Raw genomic sequence first — 17,646 nt, 5'->3', positions numbered from 1 at the left:
TTTAATATCATTTAATAAAACCTTTGAAAGTAGCCATTTATTCCTGTCCTACGTTGTCCTAATAAACTATCTCTTTTTTATGTGTATTACTTTTAACATTAATTATTTTCATTTATTATTACATTTTTAATAATTTTATCGATTTTAATTATCATAGAATATTCTTATATTTTTATAGCATATAATTTATTTATACGCTTCATTCATATGAAACAGTGCCAAAGTTGATGTAATTTCTAAATTAGTTCATTGATCTCACGTCAGGGGGATTTTTTATGATAGAGTTAGGTGGCCTCTATTGATGATGGAGTTGTATTCATTTTATATTATTATTATTATTATTATATTTTTTTTTTGGCGCATCAACAGCTGAGGTTATTAGCGCCCGGAGCTTTTTCCAGTGCACTGCCGGCCTCCGGACAGTGTTCTCTCGTTACAGACAACACTGTCCATCACCGGACAGTGAGCTGTAAGAAGCTCCTAGGAAGAGAAAATCTAAGGGTCAGCTGCTGGATTCGAACCCGGGACCTCCGCGTGGGAGTCCAGTATGCTAACCTCATAGCTAATCCCTTCCCTTATTATTATTATTATTATTATTATTATTATTATTATTATTATTATTATTATTATTATTATTATTATTTGTTACCCAATTATTACTCTTCCGGTTTCATAAACATTATTGTTCATTTTTGAGGTTATGAATCCGCAGGCTCACTGGGATTCCCCAGTGTGCATTTTGATAGTATTAATTTAATAACTAAAATATTTGTTAATAATAACTAGTGTTTGCCAACTTTAATATGGTTTTTTAATAGAGAGAATGCTACCTGTCATCTTTGGGTTATACTAAAGTCACATTTCAATCTAACCCTTTGTTCATAGATGTTTCACATCACTCTCCACTTTGGTAAGCGCTTGTGTTAACTACAATTTTTTACCAAGTAAGAAAGGTTTTACAATACAATTTTCTTCTAAGTAATGAAAGAGAATTTCCCTTTGAAAAGTTTGTAAACAATTACACACTGTAATTTAGGAAATGGTAACCCAATTATTTCAAAAGTCTTACTATCATGTAAGCAAGCTTTGAACTTTATTAATAAATAAAAAAGATTAAAAATAAATAAAATAAAGAAACTAAACAATATAGGAGGCATTTAAATAAAAACCTCCAACTTCTAAAAACAGAGAGCCATCCATGCCTTCAATACTCCTCTGTTTGTCAGAATATTACCCTTAGATCTTCTTTTTTAACGATTCTCTTTGTAGCAGCAGTCGCTATTCTTCTCTAGGCTTTTATATTTCTTAGAAATCTTTAAGTTGTAGATCAATTGAATAGAAGTTCCGGACAATTAATCAATATGCTCGAATAAAAATCAAAATAATGTATTTAATTTCACCTCCTCGCAACAGGTAAAAAAAAATCTAAAATAATCATAAATTTTACAAATCATCATTTCCGGATGAATTCTTTACTCCACCCGGAAAAATTGATGTTTATCCCATAGACTACTGTCAACGTGAACAGTTATAAACAGCAAGTCTAGAAAGAACCGAACTCTCAGCTGTAAACACCCTTTTCACAGGGAATACGAAATAAGTTAGTGCCTATTCTGCTGTAGTAGACCGTTAAGTGATCTAAGATTTCGCCCAACCCTACCTTTTGGATTAATACCGAAGATTATAATGAAGATTTTCCTGCTTTTGGCCTAAGGTTTTCATTATTTCGACTACGTAAATCTAAGTCCGTGATGACGAACCTAAGATATGCGTTAGAGTTGACACGCGCACCCATTTTGGATTGCATCGACCGAGAAAACAAATTATTGTATAATTTTAAATGATAAAGCAATTTCTGGAGTATATTTTGAAAAGAAAAGAAAGAAATTACGGCCTTTATTGAGAATAAAGATCTGGCAAATTTTCTCAGATCAAAGATCGGCATCAGAGTCAGGTTAGAATCTTTCAAAACTTAGGTTTTTCAAAAAGTTTGGGTCATAACTTTTCTAAAATAACAACTGCTAATTTTCACTCTGTTAACAAAATTTTGTTCACTTGTTCGCTATACTGTACTTTGTTATAAGCTATAGTTTTACAAATCCATAAATTGAGGAGATATTGACGGTTGAAATTTGTTTGGGTCATGACTTGCTCTGAAATTTCGCACGGTATATTTCACTCAGTAAACAACATATTGGTAATTAGTATGAAATTTTGTTCACTTGTTCGCTATACTGTACTTTGTTATAAGCTATAGTTTTACAAATCCATAAATTGAGGAGATATTGACGGTTGAAATTTGTTTGGGTCATGACTTGCTCTGAAATTTCGCACGGTATATTTCACTCAGTAAACAACATATTGGTAATTAGTATGAAATTTTGTTCTCTTGTATACTTTACTCAGTTATAAGCCATAGTTTTTAGTTTACAAATCCATAAATTGAGGAGATATTGACGGTTGAAATTTGTTTGGGTCATGACTTGCTCTGAAATTTCGCACGGCATATTTCACTCAGTAAACAACATATTGGTAATTAGTATGAAATTTTGTTCTCTTGTATACTTTACTCAGTTATAAGCCATAGTTTTTAGTTTACAAATCCATAAATTGAGGAGATATTGACGGTTGAAATTTGTTTGGGTCATGACTTGCTCTGAAATTTCGCACGGTATATTTCACTCAGTAAACAACATATTGGTAATTAGTATGAAATTTTGTTCACTTGTTCGCTATACTGTACTTTGTTATAAGCTATAGTTTTACAAATCCATAAATTGAGGAGATATGAAGGGTTGAAATTTTCTTTTGAGTCATAACTAGCTCTAAAATTATGCCCACTAATTTTCACTCAGTAAACAAGATATTAGTATGAAACTTTGTCTTCTTATACAATATATCCGTGTTGGCGAATCTAAGACTCGCGTGTTGACATGCATTTACAAGAAATTGATTTATAATTTCCAATAATATACCGATTTGTTTCGTAATTAGTAGAAATTACGGGATTTATTTAAGAATCTGGCAAACCACAGATCAATGATCATATTTGGGTCATTTAATAAATCTTCTTTTTTTTTCACTACGGATGCAAGGATCCAATTATTTTGAATCTCTCTCTATATTTGTGGCAAGGTACCAGAGTTATGTTAGTGTTTTTCAAAATTTTGACATACCTAGCTCAAAAGGTTCGCAATCACTGAACTAAGTTGTACACTTTAAATACGCGTCCAAGCTTTGATGTAATTTGGTTTGCTGATCCTTTGAGGATACTATTGAATATTTTCTTGGGACAGACAGTCTGCCGGAACATTACGTTTTTTTTTTATCCTGAATGCCCGAACATCCAGCCAATACGTAGAAGTACTCATTAGAATGCCAAACTAGCCACTTTCTGGACTTCCTTGAATTAATAGCCAGTAGAGAGTGCCGCCTGGTTGTCTGAGAAACCAAGATACGTGGAGACTCTGATATTGATCTTACTTATTTATAATCTTATCATAAAGGTATTAGAAGTATAAATATATTGGTCTGAACGGTTGTTGCTAGCGTTTTTGTTCTTTTTCCGCAGTCTTTCACGAAAAATCTTAACTCGGATTAATGAGTTACCGGCTTTCCGTTTCTTCTGTCTTGGAGCAATCTTATTACCTAGCTTAAAGTCATATTTGACTAACATTGTCTGATGTTTTCCATATTAATTAAATTAAGGAAGATTCTCTGATTTAGGGGTTGATTATAACACTTCAGTGTAGCTTACAGTTTAAAAGAGAATTCAAGCTGTTGCTACAATTGAATGTTTTTTGATAATTCCGAAAACCGGAAATACCTCTCTAATGAAGGCATTTTTCACTACTTACTGTTATATTTTCCCTCAGTTTTTCCTACTTTCGTACAAATCGTTTCACTCTAATAACAACCTGATGACCGACATTTGTCAGGCAGAGGATCAATGTAACGCAATTTTATTTGACCATGCCAATCTACCCAACACTAACATAATTTTTACCTTTCCACAAACAGTATAATTTTCATTATATCAATAAAAATAAATCCTCCCATAATAAAATTACATTCATGAAAGTAACACGCTCTATTTAGTATTGCCATTATATACACTTTGGAGGAAGTGAAACAAATTACAAAAATAAATAGATTTAGGTTTGACGTGTAGCTAGTAAACAGTTTGTCGGATGATATGTGGAAGCCAGTACAATGGTTACACAATGGTTACTGGGGTTCCGTATAGGTTTGGTAACGGCCTTTTGTATGTAATTGTCGAACTGACAGAGGCGTCTTTCTGTGGTACATGTGCGCACCAAAAAGTAATTACACTTTAAAGTTATCGTTTTTTTGAAAGAGAGAGTTAATAAATATTATTGAAATTACTTAATAAAACATTCTTTTAGGCCACTTTTTACACCAACATGTATAAATACCATATGTATTTAAATAATTAATTATAGATTTATGAATTGTAACCATCTTGGAAGATGAGTAATTATAATTAATATTAGTTTTGCATGGTTAGTTATAGATTGCATGAGTTCAAGCGGCATGTATATCATGCACTCAAGCCGTGCATCATACTTAGTAAACAACATGCATCATCATTCATTATGATAATTTTAATGATACTTTTTTTTTGATTTTGCGAACCGCATCTTTCAATTTCTTCTCTAACTTTCATTATGAGAACTATTTCCTTTCAATTTGATTTGCATATTGTAAAAAGTAAAATGAAATTTAATTGTATAATCATCAGTTACGTTGATTCGAAGGCTGAGTTGGCCCAAAAATTTTTTCTCCAAAAAAAGAAGTTTATACGCTAAAGATTCAGATTTTAGAACTGTAGTTAATTTTGTAATTATGTTCTCTACGAACTAACAAAGCTCATACAATAATGGGTGTCCCATATTCTTACGTTTGTCCATCCAATTGGATAAGATGCAATGATGATGTATTGCTTTCAAAAGTCTTTAGAAAGGCCAGCCGAGTGTGGCTATTAAATAACAAGACTATTACTATAAAACATTTTATTTTAAATTTAAACATATTTAGTTATTATCACTTCAATATACACCCCTCCCCTATCCCTATAACGCTCCATGCGAATTTACCAATGTTCGAAACAGTGCTGGAAGTCTTTTTCTGTGAGCTCCTGCATGACGCGTGCCGCTTTTTCTTTTACAGCTTCAACGGACTGAAATCCTGTTTCTTTTAATGCAGATTTGACTTTGGGGAACAGATAAAAGTCACATGGGGCCAGGTCAGGCGAATAAGGCGGCTGGGATGTTGTGCTTGGCTAGAAACGTCTTGACAGACAATGCAGTGTGAGCCGGCGCGTTGTCTTGATGGAGAACCCATGACTTGTTCTTTCACAAATCGGGCCGTTTTTTCCTTACTCTGTTCACGGAGTTGAGCAAGCACCTCACGGTAGTAATGTTGATTAATTATAATCGATATGTTCATCCGTTTTGGACGTGGAAGGGGGACCTGAGCGGTCATCATCTCCGACGTCTTCTTGGCCATCTAGGAAACGCTTGAACCACTCGAAAACTTGCACACGTGATTAACATTCATCGCCACAAACTTCTTTTAATAAAAGATAAGTTTCAGTAGCGGCTTTACCCAGTTTCATGTGAAATTTCACGACAATTCGTTGCTCTACTACATGATGTGTAGTATCATGTTTTCGGCAAAACGAAACTAACACCTCTTACACAAACGACGGTTCCGGTCAGACAGATTTCTTTACAAACACGTGAGACGCTGCAATCGAAAGAGAAGGCTTTACGCTGCACAGCTGTCGGTCTTTAGGATTGAGCGCATGCATAGTTCTTCTGTAGCAGCATCAGTCTCGATATTTAACAGCCACACCTCGTACACTGTTAAGTTTGTAATCAGAAAAATCACAGCAGGAATTGGGTGACGTATTTTGAAACTAAAAAAAAAAACTGGACTTCTTGCACAAGAAATCTTTGAGCGAGCCAAGGGAATTTAAGTAAACTATTCTATTGGAAATTGCAGGACTTAATTTATACATTTCTGCATTATATTAAAATTTAATTACTGCTGTCTAGATATCTATGTCATTGAATATTCCATTTCATTAAGTTTTTCATTGCATTTAACTTTCTTTCTTTGTTTACATTGTCAAGTAAATGCTAATTGTAGCAATGCACTTTTGTTCCATGAATTTTGTCATGTTAAATGATGATGGTCATTAAGTCATTATGATGTCAATGGGTATTTTTTTCTAGTTTTATCTATTTATGTATAGACAATAAAAACGTACATATGTAACACTGAACTATTTTCTTATACTGTGATTATTACAATTATAACTTTTAACCAACTATTAACCAATCGTTTTAATATTGTAAGGGGAAAGAGAATAGATTGAATAATGATATAGAAAAGACTACTAATAAATAGATAGAAAAGCTATGGACAATACGTAATTTTTACACTATACTAATAATCATAATGAATGACAATAGCGAGCTAAGTAAATGAAGAATTGTGAATTATGGTAAACTAAAATGACGAGTGTTTTTTTGTCTTTTTCAATTGGTTAGTGACTCTTACAAATTAATTTGCCTATGAAAACTCCGAAAATTGACTATACTACGAAAGAGGAACTATGGCTATCGTATAATAAGTTTGACAGAATTAACTTTGTAAACTCCTTCTACTGTAAGGCCAACCCTTTGCTATGAGATTTGTACTCTTAAGAGCAAATAAATCATTCATTCATTCATTCATTATTATTATTATTATTATTATTTTTTTTTTTTTTTTTTTTTTTTTTTTTTTTTTTTTTTTTTTTTTGGCGCATCAACAGCTGAGGTCATTAGCGCCCGGAGCTTTTTCCAGTGCACTGCCGGCCTCCGGACAGTGTTCTCTCGTTACAGACAACACTGTCCATCACCGGACAGTGAGCTGTAAGAAGCTCCTAGGAAGAGAAAATCTAAGGGCCAGCTGCTGGATTCGAACCCGGGACCTCCGCGTGGGAGTCCAGTATGCTAACCTCATAGCTAATCCCTTCCCTATTATTATTATTATTATTATTATTATTATTATTATTGTTACTTTTTTTTTAATGATTTTAAGGCGCGCCAACATCTAAGGTTATTGGCGCCCGGAGCTTTTTTCAGTGCACTGCCGGCCTCCGGCCAGTGTTCTCTTGTTACAGACAACACTGACCATCACCGGACAGTGAGATGTAAGAAGCTCCTAGGAAGAGAAAATCTATGGGTCAGCAGCTGGATTCGAACCCGGGACCTCCACGTGGGAGTCCAGTACGCTTATTAAACTTAAGACGAAATCTTAACTTGCCTACCCCTTAGCAGTTGCAAGAAGCATTTTTGGGGGAAAAAAATTCGAAACATAAGTTTTACGAGGAAAAGGAAAATTAATGATTAGAGCTGCGAATTGGTCAGTGACTCTTACAGCACTGTCCGATAACGAACAGACCAGATGGCCCATGAAATCCAAAAATTGGAAGATCTGTATGACGGCAATCTTTCTCCTATTGAGGAGTGTATAAGGGGAAAGTAAAGCACTAAAAATGGAAAAAGATAATCACTAAAATTATCTAAATCGCCATTTTCACTTGGAGATGCTTCAGAAATTGTATTTTTGGTCGAATTCTTAGTTTTGAAAGTTTTCACTATTGTAATTTTGCGGTCGTTAAGTGAAAGTGAAAATAAAATAAATTATATTTCACCTTTTCAGTATATATTTCAAAAGAAATATTATATAAAAGATTATCTGTTTACTTTACACATACATTTTGAAGAAATAAAGTGACATACAAAACCAAAAAGAGAAAGACAAATGTAGTAAATCGGTGCTTTTATAGAAGACAAGATCATTTGGCAGCATCCCTATTAGGTCAATGTAATTTTATATTATAACCTCATTTATAATGAAACTTTGTAAGAACTTTTACATTGAACTGAATGTTTATATGGTTTGCCACTCTGTCTGGTCTTTTAGAACAGGGCTTCCCTAATTTTCGTTCAGCTTGCAAAAAGGTTTGAGCAATTACTCACCAGAATGAATGATCAAATAATTGATTACAAAAATGTAATCGCTAGGAATTATCATTTTGCAAACAATTATGAGAAGGAACTGCTTTATTTTTGTGTAAACTGTTAAATCTTTATTTGATAATGGAGAGACACAGATATTATCGAAATTTTATAGTATAAAAAAGTCATTTAAAATATCAAGAATTCAATGACTGTTTTCGTGTTGTTGGGTGGTTCAAAAAAATGGCAATTTTCGTTTTGCGACTTGAATAGTCTGAAGAGATAGATGAGCATGCTTTTTATGGTTATTCTGCTGCTATTAAAGCCCATGATTCTTGTCTTCCTCGTACCGGGCTGCTGCAAGGTTCAAGCAAAGACTACTGCACTTCTTAAATTGACTGCCACTTCAAGCAACAAATTCCTTCTAAATATCTCATGGCGCAGAACCTTAAATTTATTCTCTGTGTATTATATTTTACATTTTACATTGCTCCTCAAGTAAGTAGTAGTAATCGCCTAATTTTTCAGGCGGGGCTTAACGTCCTGAACTACCAATTACATGGTGTCGTGGACGGAGGCGACTAGCAAACATACTTTACTGTAAATTTCTTTTATTAACCATTAAATAAAATCCAAGGCCTAAAGACCGGGAATCGAACCCAGTACCACAATACATATTAGCTTCGCAGGACTCGCCTCTAACCGCTCGGCTACCGTGGCGCCTCATTGCTCCTCAATTGGCTTCAGCTAGCAAGAGGTTGTGGAGATACTATCTCGTACACCCGTTGCCAACATGGGTAAGATAGTAGTTTTCACGATACAAGGTAGTAAAACACACACATCCAAATATATAAACATACATGTATTTTAAGGTAGCTGAGGAAAATAATACATTAAAAAACAAAAACAAAAATTGCGTTGTATAAACGACTTTGTTGTTTAAAACGTCATAAATATTAGCACAGCTTATGTAACGCTGCAAGGTGATGAAAATAGTTTTCATTACGTCTGAGTGATCTGAGTAATGTGATGCCTATATTTTCTCAGGCGAGCTTTACGTTCAACTACCAAATTAGGTCTCGTGAACCGAGGTGATTAGCAAACCTACTTTACAACAAAGTTTTTCATATTAACCATTAAATGAAATCCAAGGCATAGGACCAGGAATCGAACCTAGTACCACAGAACTAATCGCTAATCGCACCGCCATTGCAATGTTTATACTATTTTAATTTTTTCGATTTATAACGAAGAAAAGCGATCTTCCTAAAGGAGAGAATAGATAAATAAAGTAAATTAAGTAAAAGTAAAGTAATTGCCTATTTTTCAGGCGGAGCTTAACGTCCAACTACCATTTACTAGGTGTCGTGGACGGAGGCGACTAACAATAGTTATTTATTTAACAAGTGTGGAAAGTAGTACTTTTCCTCACGCGAGGCAGGGTTTGCACGCACGAGCGAGCGAAGCGATTAATTAAAAATTTCATTTTTACAGTCTACAAAAAGTAATTTATTTATTATAAACATTTATTGTTATATTACAATTATTTACATTACTTACGTATTTACATTACTTATTACATTTTCTGCTGTTTCTTTTATTGATGGAGGAGTGTTTTCTAAACAGGAATCACTAGAATCCATTTTAAATTTCTATAAGGTAACACTATAACCTTTTTAACTGTTATAATTAAAAATATCTAATTATTTATTAAAGTATTATTTTTATTTCTATATCCCTTTCAATTTTTATTTTAGTTTTTAATATTCGTTTTTTAATTATTTAGTTACGTTAAATAAGCTTATTAAAGTTTTACAGAAAATATTTATGTTAATAACAAAACTTCTTATATCAAGGAAGCACAATAAAGTTTTTCCACACACTAGTGCGGAAAGTGACACTAACGGGAATTTCCCCCCACTAGTGTGGGAAGTTGGGCATTACACAGCTGATTTTAATTGAGTAATGAGAACTTCCCTACATGGTTGCAGAAAAACGTACTTTACTATTTCTCATTTAACCATTAAATAAAATCCAAGGCCTAAGTCCGGGAATCGAACCCAGCACCACAATGCATATTAGCTTTGCGGGTCTCACCTCTTAACCCGCTCGGCTACCGTGGCACCTAGAGAATAGATAAATACACGCAACTAATCCACACGAACTGATTATATTTTCCATTTCAAATACTTTTTCGGAAGCAATTCGTACTCATTGTAAATATCTTATGTGAGTAGTATTGAGGAACTACAACAAAATATATTTATAAGAATTAGTAAAAGTTATTTCCAAGTAAATTCTTGTAAAAAAAATCTTGGAAAATTGACAATAATCGAAACAATTTTTATTTTTTTTAAGTTCTATTTTCAGCTAGCTATATGACGGGTTTCTATGAAAGAACGGATGCATAGTAAATAATATATACTACTAGGCTAGCACCTGTGTGCTTGTGGTAGGTAGAGACTATGTACTTCTTGCAGCTGACACGGAGAGCGCCAGTCGGTGGAGAAATATGTCGAAAGTGGGGGTATTAACCAGCTGTCGCTCTTCATGTGTACCAAGAGAGACAATTTGCCTTCAGTACGGGTCAGAGCGGCATATGTGCGAGGTTGTGCGGTTATGTGTGATTGTGTCCGTGATTAAATCTGTAAGGAATTGTAGCCGTCATTATGTTGCCTAGTTGGTGCTTATGTTTCATGTGCAGAGAGTATATTAGTTAATAATTAATTTAAATTATTAGGAAGAGGCATTCCATTGGAAAATGTAGGTACATTTTATTTTATCGTGACGATCTATCATATTATTTTATTTTTTTCATTTAACGCTTTTCTTCGCATCAATCAATTCTACAAAAAAAAAAGGCATTTTATATTTAATGAGTAATTCAAAGAGGTTCTCTTCTAGTTTAAATTCAATTCCAAATGGTATACCGGCTTTACTGGCCCCTAAAGCTCGCTGTGATGTGATCAAGCGGGTACTTCTAATCCACTTACCACCCTACCTCTTAGTATTACAAAAGTTTTCAAGACATATAATACAGGTAGGCAATGTAGTTGTGTTGCAGTAACCCAAGGGGGCACATTCTTACATCTGTACGAAACTTATCAACTTACTACAACAAGAAAAATTATGTTGTGTACATGAACTGCATTCGGATTATCCTCTACTTCTAAGGATATCGTGGATACAAGAAAGATATGCCAAGCTTACAAAATATTTCTTGCTATTAAGTATACCATTTTTTTCTGGATACGCTACCCATTCCTCTTGGTCCATCGAAAAGAATAATAACAGTTTTTCAAGTGATGTTCATCTTTTATGGAGTACGCTGTACAATAATCAACTTTTTAAAGCAGAACTCAAATCCTGAAAGGTGTAGGTTTTACGGCGAAAACTATTTCATAGGATTTATAAAAAGATTTAATACTTCATACGTCCAGTCGATTGTATTCCGGATTACCAAATTAACTCCGAATTTTAAGTAACTTAATAAAGTCACATTAATATTAACAGGACGTAAAACTGTAAATTAACTTCTTAGGGGAAGACTAAAGAGTCTCGAAAATGTTCTCCAAAGTTCATTTTCCTAAAAAAAAAAAAAGTTTCAAAAAACTTCTGGATATCAATTTTAAATAAAATTTTTGCCGCTTTTTCGAGACAGTCTAAAGAATTAAAATTTTAAAAAACCCTTCTGTACAATTCGGTCGGAGGGTCTTGTGATGTTGCTGAAATGGTATTAAAATTAAGATTTTTCATTTTAGAGATCATTATTTAATCTTACACAGTCAATTCTAAAGAGAAATGCTTCTATTATTTCTTCTTGTTTCAGTAAAAAATATAAACGTAAATTATAATTTATCAAAAGTTTCGCTTTACTTCAATAATTAATGTTTAAATTATTTATTGTAATCTGACACAACTTAGATTACAAAATGACTTTACCTTGGTTTTCCATTGTTTATCTCAGAAAGTAGTAACTACTTATCAAGTATTTTTGTTTTCACTTTTCTTTGGATGTACAATGTACAATTATATTGGAGGAAGTATATGTTGGTAGTTTCCCAGTATATCCTTAAAATCACTTTTCCGGAAGTATCTTTCAAATAAAAAGTGACAGATATCTATTAAACTGTGAAGTTGATTAGAAAGGAAATTAGAAAGTGAATCGCGGGAGCGTTTTTAAAGATATAATCACAACTTTTACGAGGGTCGTTTGAAAAGTCCGTGCAAAGTCAGAGAGATAGCACTACTGGCGCGTATCGAGGTTATGTTTAGTTAGTAGCATCTCTTGGAAGAACACACACCAAGTTTCAGCCAGATCGGTCTATTTCTTTGTGTTTGGCATTCGTTTGAATCGAGGAAGTCGAGTGATTTTCAAAAAATGGGCGAAAAAGAATTTCGTGTGTTGATTAAACACTACTTTATGAAAGGCAAAACGCCTGAGGAGACTAAAGAGAAGCTTGATAAACATTATGGTGACTCTGCACCTTCGATTAGAACAGTTTATAAGTGGTTTCAAAATTTTCGGAGTGGCCATATGGGCACAAGTGACGCTGAACGTTCTGGACGCCCTGTTGAGGTTACTACTCCAGAAATCATTGATAAAATCCATGATATGGTGATGGATGACAGAAGAGTGAAGGTGCGTAAGATTGCTAGTGCTGTGGGCATCTCAAATGAACGGGTACATAATATTTTGCATCAACATTTGGACATGACAAAGCTATCCGCAAGATGGGTGCCGCGATTGCTCACGCTTGACCAAAAACGAAATCGTGTGAAGTGTTGCAAGGACGGTTTGCAGCTGTTCCAGAAGAATCCGCAGGACTTTAAGCGTCGTTTCGTCACCGTGGATGAAATATGGATACATCACTACACTCCTGAGACCAAAGAACAATCTAAACAATGGGTTACCAAGGGGGAATCTGCGCCAAAAAAGGCGAAGACCGTTCCTTTGGCCGGAAAGATTATGGCGACTGTCTTTTGGGATTCGCAAGGAATAATTCTCATCGACTATCTGGAAAAAGGTAAAACTATTACAGGTGCATATTATTCATCGTTATTGGACCGTTTGAAAACCGAGCTGCAAGAAAAACGCCCACGATTGGCCCACAAAAAAGTCCTTTTCCATCACGACAACGCACCAGCTCACACCTCAGCAGTTGTGGTCGCAAAATTAATGGAAATAGGGTTCCAACTCGTTTCGCATCCCCCCTATTCTCCAGACTTGGCTCCCTCGGACTACTATTTATTCCCCAAAATGAAGAAATGGCTGGCGGGAAAAAGATTTTATTCAAACGAGGAGGTGATTGCAGAAACGAATGGCTATTTTTCAGACTTGGACAAATCCTATTATTCGGAAGGGATCAACAAACTAGAGCAGCGTTGGACGAAGTGTATAAGCCTAAAAGGAGACTATGTTGAAAAATAAAAAAGGTTTACCCCAAAAAATTAAGTAGTTTTTATTTTTGCACGGACTTTTCAAACGACCCTCGTATTGTTTTTACTATCGCAATTACATTTATAAAAACACATGTGAACCCTACTACTATAATTTGAAGAATATTATACGCACAGCCTAAGCAATGAGGAAAAATTACAAATTTTCTTTCTCTCTAATATCTGGATCGTGTTTAGATGATAATATTTTAGAATTTCCTTGCATATTTTCAAATTGGGGTTTGTAAAGTTTTTTCGAGGACTTTCTTTTTCTTTTTTTTTAATGTAAAAGTGGATTTTAGAACTAGATCTGTTTGTGGTCAGTACAACCCCAAAACCAAAAATGATAAAGAGATTCAAATTAGATATTTTGTTTACTTATCATCCAGGAAATTTTGTAACGATATTTAGGTCATAATATATCGATCAGAATCACCACTTATCGAAATAGATTTATCAGTTTTCTTCTCTTTTTAACAGATATTCTTGAAAGTGATAATTGCCCATTTTTTTAACTTATTCAATTAATTAATTGTAAATTAATTGAATTTCTCTTAGTTAATAAAGAAAGCATTTATGATCACGTCAAGTTTTCATTGAAGAGATTCGTTTTGAGCCTCCCTTAATCTTTCTAAAATTGATTGATTTTTATGGGATTGAAAATCTGAAACTCTATATTTCGATTTGATCCAAGTAACAGACCTGACTATAAATTTGCAACCAAAATTCCATAACTAGAAAAGATGTTACATGTATAAATTTTTCATTTCTTTTTTGATTTTCTTGAAAATGGTTTCATTGATTTTCCGTAACCTTTACATGCACATTGTACTTAGAGTAGTTTACAACATTTATTTGAAACACTTTCCGAAGAAAATAAATTTTTTATGAGAGAAATGTGTTAAAAAAGTATTTTAGGAATTAGGCGCCACGGTAGCCGCTGGGCTGTTAGAGGAGAGGACCGCAAAGCTAAGATGTATTGCGGTTCTGGGGTTTTTGTATTCACTGTCCAGGCCTCTGATTTTATTTTGCGGTTAGCATTTTTTATTTTTTGTAAACTACTTTTGCTAGTCGCCTCCCAATTTGGGAACGTTATAGCGACCTAAACAAAATGTAGGCCATAGTTTAATTTTTGTTTTACAAATTTATTTTCTATAAAAATTCAGTTTTGTAAATTAACCGCAACAATATTTACGTTTACGATTGTTAAAGAACCACACAGAAGGTTATATTTGTTTAGATCTAAAAAAAAAAGAAGTCTTTGTACTCCTAAATATGTTATCCACAAGTCGATATTTAAATCTGTCGATAATTTATTGTTTATCGAGAATTCCTTCAAATTTAATTACCTATCACAGGAGATAGTATGGCTGTTTAATGTAAACATAAATAATTATCAGTTTTCTTAACTCGAATTGATATTATCAACGTAGAGGTCAAAAGCAACTACTTTGAAGGACATAAGAGTTTTTCTATGAAATCATATATGTTTATAAATATAAAGAGTTTCATTAAATTGGTAGGTTGACATTTTAATTTGACTTAATATAATTCTTAACTTCCTTTTACATTAGTACGGGTAGAATTCCAGCAGAATGTTTTAAAATCTCTGGTCTCGAAAACTTGTTTTTATAGCACATGGTCTGTGAGCGTATGTCTCAAAAAACGAAAAGTCGCATAAATCTCAAACTTATTCGATTAAGATTTAGAGTCTTTTTCAGAATATGTTTTACGATTCTTGTAGAAATTTCTTCTACAAATTTTCGTACAATATTTCAATTTCATAAAAATTGTCAGTATCTTAAATAGAGCTATAGTTAACGCCATTTGTGAAGTGTCTTTTCAGCAAATTGTTGTACTGTGTTTCACAGTCGCAGCATTCAGTGATTTCTGTGCCCGCAAACCCTTCGTCTTCAATACCCTTTTAAGATATTCTGAAGAACACTCCTCCAAAGGAGAAGCAAAATACTATAAGGTTTCTAATTCAAATCCATTGTTCTCACTAAGGAAGCTCCAGCGATGACGAAGTTCTCGCAGTTCAGAATAACCTTTTTCCTGATGCCAACACATCTCCTCCCACTCAATGCCATCAAAGAAGTTATATCCTCCTCCATCTACTGTTATAAAGTCCGAAGGAAAAGTCAACTTGAAAAGAGACGAAAGGATGAAAATCAGGCAATGAACATATATTTATTCTGTTTATTGAATTACCTATTTCAAAAATGAATCACGACACATCTTTCACCAAACACTTGGCGCTCTCTAGTGTACCATGATGCACCGGTGACGGAAACTCTCTAGTAGTGAATCTAAGTGCCCAATATTTTATGCCTACTCCTTAAAATACGATCCCAGAAGCAGAAAAACTATTTCATGTTTTCAGTTGAAAAGTTGGTTTGATGAAGAGTTTCACTTAAACCTGCTCAAAAATCTAAATTAGACTCAAAACTTTGAAAATGTTGTTTGGTTTTCATTGCAGGATTTCATTTCACTCTAAAATAATAATAATTAAAAAAAACTATATATAAAAGTAGAAATAAATTTAAAACGCACACCAAAAAAACACATGGTGTGAAAGAGGCCCCCCCCCATTCTGCAGTTTTACCGGAGCTGTGGTGTCTTGATTTTTCTTTCAGCAGCCTTAATTTAATGTAATGAACACGTATAATATTGTGGCTAACTATATTATCCAGCAAAAATGATTGTTACAATAGACAAATAAACTGTGCTAAGAGATAATTATTGTGAGAAGAGTTGACACCAGACTTTAATGTTACTTTCACTCTTTCTAAATGAAGCTGCTTGAAGGGTTTCTAATTTATGAGCTTACTTTTTTTATAATGAACACAGGAAATTTATTGTTGTAAACTTTCATTCAAATATTTTTAAATGTTTTAGTAGAGAAAAATAATACAAAACAAGTGTGTATAAAATTATATTTATCTCTAAAAAAGTAACCTTATTTTTGGTTGACTGTTAGCCAAATATTAACCTTATTATTCTATAAATTTCACTTTATAATTATTTATAAAAAAAAAAAAATCCCACGCGTGTTTGTAGATTGCGCTGTTGGTTCCAAAACACCTGCGCACTCCGTTGAACCTGAAGCGAACTATATCTTAACTAGGTGACTGCACGCAGGAAACTGTTCTGTTTTAAGAATTCTTTATGTAACCGTGAATGAGAGGGTGCTATTACGTAAATCAACTTTATATTTCTTTTTGTTTTTTTTCATTCTAAAATACAAACAATAATCAATTAGAACGTTATCGATTTATAAAGCCACATTGCTAGATTGGGGTTATGAGGTTATGCAATAGTTGTATGGCATTACACCTCAACCATGTGACATTGAGTAGACTGTAACGGTTATTTCTAGTTTAATGAACTATTTTATTCTATTCATTTAATTTTTTTTTTTTTTTTTAATGTATATGAAGAAGTTATTGATATATATTTTTTGGGCACTTGAGGTTGAAGTTTAAAAAATAACTGTACTTTATCGGAATTTGCCCTGTAAATGGACACCCATACGTATGAGCTTAAAGCAACCGGTGCACCATGAACACACTCTGGTGTGTGGCATTTTCTTGCAGAAAGTTTTTTGAGTTAACTACCTGACCGACTTTATAACGTCGATGGCAGAGGATAATGCCCTCGTTGAGGGCAATGAGGAGAGATGGTCGGTTAGCATCAGGTAGTGGTGATCCCTGGACTGCTGGCTCTCTGCCGGTCTTCTTAGACTCTCCTTATAGAGGTTTTTAACACCTAGGGGTGCTGTAGGATACATAGTCTCATGAGTGTAGGGCTCAATACGAGGTGTGGCTATTAAATAACGAGACTATTGGCTATAAAACATTTTATTTTAAATTTATACATATTTAGTTATTATCACCTTCAATATACACCCCTCCCCTATCCCTACAACGCTCCATGAGAATATTATATTGTTCGAAACAGTGCTGGAAGTCTTTTTCTGTGAGCTCCTGCATGACGCTTGCCGCTTTTACTTTCACAGCTTCAACGGACTGAAATCGTGTTCCTTTTAATGTAGATTTGACTTTGGGGGAACAGATAAAAGTCACATGGGGCCAGGTCAGGCGAATAAGGCGGATGGCCTAAAACTGGGATGTTGTACTTGGCTAGAAACGTCCTGACAGACAATGCAATG

The 17,646-nt window shown here is 33.9% G+C and overlaps 1 protein-coding gene across 10 annotated transcripts in view; it reads left to right on the top strand.

Annotated features, from left to right (window-relative positions):
* The window catches only part of LOC141451553 (protein Aster-B-like), a 177,468-nt gene that overhangs the window by 145,967 nt on the left and 13,855 nt on the right, over positions 1–17,646 (top strand). The window contains exon 1 of one of the 10 annotated variants that reach the window (XM_074123028.1): positions 10,608–10,799. The exons of the other annotated variants lie outside the window; for them this stretch is intronic. Within the exon in view, the coding sequence (XP_073979129.1) occupies positions 10,798–10,799 (2 nt within the window). The 5' untranslated portion in view covers positions 10,608–10,797. Of the gene's footprint in view, positions 1–10,607; positions 10,800–17,646 lie in introns of those variants that run through there. 10 annotated transcript variants of the gene reach the window in all.

This window comes from Rhodnius prolixus, unplaced genomic scaffold, assembly GCF_049639745.1.
Source record: "Rhodnius prolixus isolate KJV_2025 unplaced genomic scaffold, Rpr scaffold_8, whole genome shotgun sequence".
NCBI classification, from domain to species: Eukaryota; Metazoa; Arthropoda; class Insecta; order Hemiptera; family Reduviidae; genus Rhodnius; species Rhodnius prolixus.
Note: the sequence above shows the minus strand (reverse complement) of the source record. Positions and strands in the feature narration are given on the sequence as shown.